At 43.0% G+C, this 9905-nt stretch overlaps 1 protein-coding gene across 2 annotated transcripts; it reads left to right on the top strand.

Annotated features, from left to right (window-relative positions):
- Positions 1-659: 659 nt before the first annotated feature.
- LOC117551762 (placenta-specific protein 9-like) lies at positions 660-8531 on the top strand. 2 transcript variants are annotated; one of them, XM_034224782.1, is made up of 4 exons: positions 660-780; positions 871-953; positions 6686-6777; positions 7388-8126. In XM_034224782.1, exons 2-4 carry the CDS (start codon positions 890-892, stop codon positions 7529-7531), a joined length of 300 nt encoding a protein of 99 aa, XP_034080673.1. In that variant the 5' UTR covers positions 660-780; positions 871-889; the 3' UTR covers positions 7532-8126. The 2 variants fall into 2 exon arrangements, with proteins under 2 accessions (XP_034080673.1, XP_034080680.1); XM_034224789.1 differs by adding an exon at positions 8271-8531 and having other exon boundaries at positions 713-953; positions 7388-7524.
- Positions 8532-9905: the final 1374 nt, after the last annotated feature.

The raw sequence follows: 9905 nt of genomic DNA, 5'->3' as shown, positions 1-9905 counted from the left end.
GACGGGCGATGGGCGACGCAACAGCCGGCGTCGGCGAGTCCTCTGGTGACTGCATGGTGTGTCAGGGCCTTAAGTAACAGATAAACAGATAAGAGCTTGTCTACTTTAATCTAACCTTGAGTGCAGCAAGAGAACTCATCTTTAATGCATCACAGGCATTTTAAACATTTAGCTGCACTGTCAACAGATGTAGGGCTTCAACTATGATCATACATCTGATTATTGTAATTGTTGATAGCGATTGCTTTGCATTTTAAAGTGTCATAAAATGGCAAAAGATGTTGATTGGTCTTTACTATGCGCAATATGACATCCTCAGGTGTTTTGTTTATCCAAAACTCAAAGATAATCACTTGATTGTCATACAGGATTTTTTGTTTAAAACAGTAAATACTCCCATTTAAGATGTTAGAATTAGATACTGTTAACTTTAAAATGTTTTAATAGTAAATGGATTGATTTGACTTTTTTGTTGAAAAGAAAAAAAGTTAGATTTTTCCTTTTTTTCATAAAATTAAGAACCGCATTTTGATGCCAGTCATCACAAATTCAACAACAATCTAACACCACATGACGAACCAAGCACAGTTCACCAGTTCTGAAGCCAGCCTGTGGTTGAACTCCGATCTGAGACCCCTCCCCAGAACTACCCCCGCCCCCTCCCAGATACTGAGCTTTTTGTTCTGCAATTCATGTTTCCATTAGAAAACTGGGCGCAACCGAGTCAACGTGGGAAGGATAAGAGAGCAGGAGAGCGTACAGGGCAAAGAGGGAGAGAGGGTGAGGAGAAATATTTTTGCTTTCAGTCTGAATCAGAGCAGATTCTTCTGTCTTTTGTGTTTTATCTCTTAAACACGCTACACTCTTCAGCTGCTCGCCAGGGTTCATCATGACCGGCTTCTTCACTTCCTCGGTTGGACTCATCTTCATTCTGATTGGCTACGCTGCTGCAGGTAAGAGATGTAGCTGGGTGTTGAAAGGAGGGAGGGGGGAGGGAGGGGTCAAAGGTCAGACAGCTGGGAACTGAGTGGGTCAGCTGTGATGAAGGTGTGCTGATTGACTATAAAGATGACTTATGTTGTGCAGTTAAAATATATTATGGTGCCAGTCATGCCTTGTACATACATTATGTCTTTGTTGCAACACATCTGATCTATTGCACAGATGTGTGTGTAGAGAAACATCGGACATCATGGGAGTTAATGTCCATACGTGTGTGTGTGTTTTCAGCACATCTGCTTCTAATTTCAAAGTGTGTCGACATAGTTTGAAAACAGTCACTCTTCATGTTCTTCTGCCCGCTCCTAACCAGAGTGTTTACCAGTATTACTAAAGTCCAACGGAAAATCACAGAAATGTGAGTCAATCCTCGAGAGCCAAATCTGCGACGGACAGCCTCAAGTGTGAATTACTCTGACTGCATACTGCAGGAATGACCAACTGCAGGAGGCAAAGTGAACGCACACACACACACACACACACACACACACACACACACACACACACACACACACACACACACACACACACACACACACACACAACACACACCACACACACACACACACACACACACACACACACACACACACACACACACACACACACACACACACACACACACACACACACACACACACACACACACACACACACACAGACACACACACTTGCTTCCAACCACACAGACACAAGCATTTAATCTAATTTAAATATTGTTATATAGAAAGATAGAAGCAGTAGTTGTTTAACGCCTTTTTTAAGCCACCTCCCTGCAAAAATATAGTCTTGGATATGTAAGTCAGAAACAATTAACCTGCAATGGAAAGAAAATGAGAAATGCACCCTATATGGCCTCATATTTCTGAGGAAATAAGCGCGCATTGGAAACATTGTGTTGTTTTTAAGTGGTTGGCTACAGATGAGGTTGCAGCCCTTTAGCAGGTGAGATATCTGGGTTGAAATGTTAAACACTGGAAATGTCAGTTGACGTTTAAGCACTGAAAGCCATTGAAAAACATATATTTGTGTCAGTGTGTCTCTCAACCAAACTTGATACTGTTAACCAACCTGAGTTATTACTTTAGAACAGGCATCCTCAAACTACGGACTCCGGTCCGGATCCGGACCGAACCACCACTGTCTCCGGACTCTGAGCAAATGATACTTTTCATATGTATGATCTCTCTGTATTATATGTGAGACTTCGCCACAACGCATTCGCAACGAGTCAAAATTCTCCGCTATGTCCACTGCAAACAGCGCTCTGCATGTCTGACTGTTCCACTGTGTTCCACCTGTGTGTGTCAACGCTTTGGTCCAATCACATTCAGCATCCAGTCAGCGTTTTTTCCCCCCAAACAATCTGCGAATCAGAGGCACAGTAGGGCGGGTCTTCGCGGAATGCGGGTGGGAAAAATGTGTGTGTCTCTTTCAACCTGTCTAAGTCAGAGCGAGAATTAAAACAAAAACAAAAAAAATTCAGAGCGAGAGTTAACAGCTCATCTAGTTCCATCTGTACTGTAGCTAGTAGCCTAGTTTCACCTACCGGGGTGGCAACGGACACCCTAAAAATAGCCTTGCCACCCCAGCTGCCACCCCAGTTGGCAGCTTTGTTTTGAAAGAAAAGCTGTGGCTCATCGGACATTTATGAGAGAAAGTCTCTAATGTCCGAGTGCAAGTGAATGCAGCACAAGATGCACGTCATGTAACCCCTCCCCCGGTCCTGGCGCGAGCGTGGACATACGATTTGGCGGCGATTTCATTTTTTAACTGGACGGCGCAAAACGAGAAGCATTCGGACCCAAGCACTGAAGGAATGAGGTATTTGCGGTCTACAATGACAGAGAAGAGACTGTCAGTTTGACTGTACTCAGCATTGAATCAAAACGCACTAAAGCTGTTGATCTTAATACGTTTGTGAGGCGTTTCGCTGAACAAGATGGTAATCGCCGCATTCAGCTGTAATAGACATGTCAACTTGATGCTCTGCTCACGGATGAGCATAAAAAACGATTAAGATGATGACCTTACGTGTGTAAATATATTGTTTTCTTTGAGGGGGTCTGCCCCCAAAAAACTGTTTTAAGTCCTGAGAAAGTCAAAGAAGACGGTGTTTAAAACTACACTGCCCAGCCAAAAAAAAGTAACCACTTTGATTGAACTAGGCCAGTAGGTAAGGACTGTCCACTGGACAATAACTGCAGTATAAAAGAATGCATGACTGAAGTGATGGAGACCATGTTGAAGGCAAACAAAAAGAGGAAATAACAGGTCAAATCAAGCAAATCCCCTCTCAGATTGCACAGCAACCAGAAGAACATAAATACTGGCTGGTGATTTGATTCATCAGCTTTGTGATGAAATAGAAAATGCACAGTGCATTTCCTTAGCTGTGGGTGAGTCCACTGACACCACTGACAATGCTCAGTTGCTGGTGTTTGTGAGTTTTTATGATGAGGCAAAGGGGGAGTTTGTTGAAGATGTGTTGGGCCTGACGAACCTCAGTGGACACACAAGGGGGCAATACATTTATAAAGCAATAATGGGAATGCTGAATGAAAGAGGGTGCAGCTGCCTTTATTCATAACTGTGCAGCTCTTACACTGCGACTCTGAGGGGTCAAGCACAGACACAATAACAATGAAAACTGCTGCATACAGATTATTTTTGTTTTTGCAACCTCGTGTTAAGAATCTTGTTGCAATTGTTTAAAAGTTTGAATGACCGTAATAAACGGACCTTTGTCTTATTGAAACATTTATTTTGGACCTTTAAGATTTGTATTTGAGTACCCCTGCTTTAGAAGAATACATTTCTTAATCTACATTTGAAAAAGATGCTCTGGCCAGACTTACGGCCGAGCTTCCAGAACCCTGGGGAAACTATTTTCATTGTGTAACCTGATGGGTTTAGATGGTGTCTTGCTGCTGTGATTACATTTTACAAAAGTTTCAAATGAATTGTTGAAATAATTTGTGAAAAAAATGATCATGGTTCATTTAGTTAATAGGTGCAACTACAGACATGCACACATTCACATACACAGAGCCACACAAACAATTGTGGACTTGGCTGAGCTCCCTCTTTCCTGCAGAGAGAGCACATGCACTATTTCACACACACACACACACACACACACACACACACACACACACACACACGGTCATTCACCTCTATCCCTGGGTGGAATTTGTCAGTGGGTTCATCATATCTGTTTGCTTTTCCGGTGCTGTATTTCCTAATAGTGTGAAGGGGTTCCTGTGTGATTCCACAACCTCCTAGAATACTTCTGGCAGGGGGGAATTATTCATATGAGCTGGACAAAAGGCAAAAGCCAACACAAACATTTTTGGAAACTCAGATTTATAATAAAACCTCACATCTGCTTCTTGCATCCAGCACAGACACTTTTCCTTCTCATAACAGCATTCATCAGGAACATCAGCATGTATACTCTCTGTTGCAGCTTTCCACATCAACACACACTGACACTCAAACTGAGGCACATTGTGCTGATGTGTTATCTAGCAGCACATTCCACTACAGCTGAAAAATGTGGTCGTTTTGAAATGCAACAACAGGAAACCAACACTTTAATGACTTCTAACTCCAGATGCTGTGTAGGAAATCTCTTATGGCGCACTACAGCACGGAGCATGGTTTAAGCGTGCCGTGCCCGACCCGTTTTTGGTTGCGTTTCTACTAGGCGTAGTTCCGGCTAGCGGGTACTTTTTCACAGTTTTTCTGGCTCTCCAAAATTGAGGTTCTTTCCTGGCCAACAACGGGGCTGAGTATGCTAAACTAGTGAGAGAATCGCTGACAACTACAACAAAATGAAAATATTTTACCGTGATTTAATTGTAATACACGTTTCAAAATTATGCCGAAGTAACAACATACTGATACCGGTTAGTAAAAACCATGAATTAATGCTTTGACAAGTCTGCAGACAGACGGCTGCCGTTTGTAGGGGCTGTTACGGCCCCTACACACGGCGGCGTGCGTTGCCGCTTGGCGGTGGGCGTGTCTTGAGCTTGGGGAGTCAACGCGAGCAACGCGACCAACGCGAGCAACGCGACCAACAACCAATCATATGAATGTCCCACCCCGGACATACATAGCAAAGCTCATGCTACATCCATGCTGGCTAAATATACTGTCTATGCTTGCTAGCTGTCCATTCAAACGAAGTACACTGGATATAAAATCCCCAAACAGGCGAAAACCTACCAGTTTCACCCACTGTCTCTGCCACCTCCCCCCATGCCTGGCTCCTCCGGTTTGTATCCCTGTATGTAAAGAGGGACTGGTCATATAGTACCGGGTGATTCCCTACCGCCACGATAATTTTCTCCTCCATTTTTTGACATATGGGAAATAACTGCGGTCTGGCTCTCCCAACATACACGCGGTTTGATTGGCTAGCGCTTGTACTGTCAGATTTGCATACGCGGGATTTGATTGGCTGACGCCTCCGTCGAGGCGGCAAAAGTAGAACATTGCTCCACTTTTGCAGCAAGCACCGCGAGAGAAGCTACGCTTTGCTCCCACAATGCAGTTCGGCGAATCGTGACGTCACCCCATTCAAAGTGAATGGGCAGAAGCATTCAAGCGGCAACGCACGCCGCCGTGTGTAACGGCCCCTACACACGGCGGCGTGCGTTGCCGCTTGGCAGTGGGCGTGTCTTGAGCTTGGGGAGTTTACGCGAGCAACGCGACCAACAACCAATCACATGAATCTCTCCTGTCAATTGCATAAAATGTTTTACATGTCACACTTTACATGATGAACATTTATGACATTAATGTCTATGGTGCAATTTTACGCAACATTCCATGCTGGCTAAATACTGTCTATGCCTGCTAGCTGTCCATTAAAACGAAGTAAACTGGATATAAAATCCCCAAACAGGCGAAAACCTACCAGTTTCACCCACTGTCTCTGCCACCTCCCTCCATGCCTGGCTCCTCCGGTTTGTATCCCGGGAGGTGAACAGAGACTGATCATAAAGCACCGGGTGATTCCCTACCGCTACGATTATTTTCTCCTCCATATTTTGTTATATGAGGAAATGAACTGCGGTCTAGCTCTCCCAGCATACACGCGGTTTGATTGGTTAGCGCTTGTACTGGCATATTTGCATAAAAGGGGTTTGATTGGCTGATATTTTCCATTTAATAAAACCAGTTTAGGGTTGTACAGTTGAGTTCGAAAAGAGCCCAGGTATGTTGGCTCATTGGAGGTGACCAGCTCTTTGCCTTTTGGTTTATACAAAAAAAAAAACTGAAGTTACCTGCTGTAACTCCAGCTTCTATGAGTATGTATAAAGTCTTGTTCCTATCAATGGGAGATGGCCTGCAGCCACAGAAGGTGCTAGAAAAGGAAGCACATCCTGCCAGAGACCGCTGGCTTCAAACAAATATGTTGGCTTCAAAGAGAAACAGATAATTGGAAACATTACTGTGGGGGGGGCTGGAACAATGCATGTGGCCCTAACCACCATGTTGAAGTGAAGTCACACCAAGAGCATCATGAGAAAGACTCAAGGCGGAACACTCTCCTTATATTAAGTGCAAAAAGTTACTTGATTGAATGTTAGACTTAAGCATTTCCAATTGTCCCTCATTATTTTAAAGATCTTGTTTCTAATTCCCCTCTGATATGCTTATTTTCTGTTTGCAGGACCTGAAGCTGATCTGCTGCCTCAAGTGGTGCGTTCAAGTGCCTGTCAAGAACACAACAGCCTACACACCCGCCTGGATGTAGTGGAGAAGGTGCTGTTTCCAAACCAAACTACTTTCAGTGCTCAGTGGTCGTTTAAACCATCAGGATTCTCTATGTTTATTTTTGCCAATATTTTCAGCTTTATCACATTTTTTGCTTTCTCTCCGACTGCCAGAAAATCCTCAGTATTTAAGTTATTTAAAAAGCTGTGGCTCACTGCCCATTAAAACCCAAATATTTGTCTACTTTTCCAAAAACGCTGATCAGCCCACATTCATCGGACAACCCCCACGCTAACTTAGATAACTTAGTTAAACCAGATGTTTTCAGAATCAGAATACCTTTATTAGTCCCACAGAGGGGACATTTACATTGTTACAGCAGGAAAGAGCCAAACACAGCTTAATGTAACCTAAGCATGCATAAAAAAGTATTAAAGATTAAAAAAAATAATAATAAAAAAAAGTTACACATTTAAAAAAACACACATCCTGTAACAGTTATGAGAATTTAGCAGCCAGGTATTGGGCATCTGTATAAGTCATATGATTAAATGATTGCCTTACTCATCATGTGTGATAATTCTACTATTCACAACACAAGTAATGAATGCATTATTCATTATGTCAACCACGCAAATATGTCTTGTTCCTGCTGCAGAAAGTGGAGGACACAGTGGAGAAGTTGGAGGTTGAGCTGGCTACTCTCCTGGAAGCCATTGAAGCCCCAAAGTGGAGCTCCCTGCTGGACAATACAGGAACACCAGCGGTGGATATCCTGGAAGACCCAGAGTGGAGGTCCTAAAGCGGAACCATTTATATTAATGTTATTCCTATAGTCTAAGACATTCCGAAAACAATATGGTGAACTCTCTATTAAATCTAAAAAACGAGAGTTCGAAAAACCTAAATGTGTGCTGTCGTCAAGTTTAGGCGACTGTTATAGGTGGTGGGGTCGTCTGAAGGTTTGGGGTTTGATCCCAGCCTATACAGTCAACATGTTGATGTTTCCTTGGGCTAGATACTTCCTCCTATGACCAACTCTGAGTATCTCTGAATGTTAGTTTCCTGAAGGTCTTTGAGGGATCATAAAGACTGGAGAAGCACCTTATAAATGCAATCCACCTATAACATTTACCATTGTACAAAGTGTGGAACTGCTCATAAGAAGATTGCTATATTAAAAAAAGATCTCTCCTTCATTGTTTAGAGCTGATTTAGACTATACTTGATGACATCACAAGTTGAAACCTTCTTTTCAGGTGTCTGGCTGTGAGAGGGACTAGCTCATGTTCACAGTCATTGATTTTACTTTCTTAGGTCATGGAAATAATATGTGAATGTTTTTACTTTATGTGTTCCCTTGAAATAAATGCAAACTTGTTTGGTGTGTATTAATTCACCGTGTCTGTGTCAACATGATGTTTTGATCTTAAAATAGGGGCACATTGTAAAGCTTGTCTGCATTTTGACTTTAACTAATCCTGTGACAGCCTCATCCCCTCTGCAGTACAGTAACACAGCTCATGTGAATTCCCTTTAAGGCCCTGACACACCAAGCAGTCACCAGAGGACTCGCCGACGGAAGACAGAAGAAGAACAGACCGTGATATAAACAAACAACAAATGGCGTGTGCGTTCCATTTTCACTCTCGTCCATCGAAAACATGTTTCGTGCGGCACTGGAGCTAGATTTGGGTTCTGCCCGCTCTGTATTAATGTCATGTGGATTTTCCTGTCATGTTGACAGGTTATCATCATGTAAGCGTTGATAAAAGCTCATTCTAATGTTGTGTTATGTGTGTATGAAGGTACGAAATAAAGTTTTGCATTGCCTATCCTGCTATTTGTATTTATTATTTTAATCACACAGCGATAAGAAACAATAACAATGTGCCTATACATAACTGTCAGTTGCAGCCCTAGCATTAGTATTGGTTATGTAACAGCTACAACATTAAAATACTTCTAGGCAGATTGAGGAGGAGAATGGGAGAATGAACAGAGGGGCAGAAACATCCATCTGAATAATAATAACTTTATTTGTATCGCACCTTTCACACAGGGGATTGCAGTTCAAAGTGCTTTACATCAGTAAGAAATAAGATATAAAATCAGTGTAAAACAAGCAGCAAGTGCAAAGCATAAAGTGGGATAAAATAATGCAGATATATATATAGTAATCCCAACAGGCCACCTTGTTTATGGTTTGATTGATTAAAGGTGCAGCTAGTTTTAATTACTTTGTATGCTGTGTATATCTGTTACACATCACAATATATATATTTCATTTCGATGTTTTTCAGTGGAATGAGACAACAGAAGTTAGAATATTAAATGGAAACGTTAAAAATAAATCAACTGGGGATTGATGCTCCTCATGGAAACATGGAAGCAATTGCTGCTCTCCTCCAGAAGGCGGCGGTGCAGGACAAACACACAGAAGTGGTTTGTGAAGGTTTCCACGTGAAGAACAAAATAAATGTAGAGAGAAGGAGCTGCTGTAACATGTACACATGTTGTTGAGTGTGTGTGTGTTGTCCCAGGTGTGTGTTCAGAGTATACCGAGTGTATAAAGACTGGGTCCCGCTGTATTGCTCAGGCTTCACTGCAGCGTCTATTCACAGGCGCGATCCCACTACTGAGCGGCACGGGGGCTTTGACCTGCTCCGTGTCCGACCTGGGCCGGTGCCCCCTCCTTAGACGACCTGGTGGTCCCGGGCTCCCCTAGGAGCACCATATCGATACCGAACTTAGTGTGGACACCCGTTCGGCATAGTCCCTGCCAGGGCCGTATCCAGGATTTCCTAAATACCGAGGTCCAAACATGTTAGGGGGTTCGGGGGATACACCCCGAGATTTTTGGGATTTTCATGATCTAGTTGGGTGCTTTTTCAGTCCTGTGGGGGGTCACACATTGGATAATATATTGATTTCAAATCATGTCAGTGGGCTGACAATGTCAGCATCAATTATTTTTGAAAGTGTAATACATAAGAATCAGTTGATTGTTACGATCTGGACATGCAGATGATCACAACACATTGTCAACATTCACTCTCCATGTCTCTCTCCTTTCCATACAACACATCCTCAGTCCCAGGTCGGCCTATGTTGACGTTATGTCAAGTCCCCTGTCGGCTTTTTACAACGCAAGGGGGGGGGGGCCTTAGCGTCCA

This window comes from Gymnodraco acuticeps, unplaced genomic scaffold (assembly GCF_902827175.1).
Source record: "Gymnodraco acuticeps unplaced genomic scaffold, fGymAcu1.1, whole genome shotgun sequence".
Lineage (NCBI taxonomy): Eukaryota > Metazoa > Chordata > Actinopteri > Perciformes > Bathydraconidae > Gymnodraco > Gymnodraco acuticeps.
This window is presented reverse-complemented; position numbering and strand designations above follow the sequence as displayed.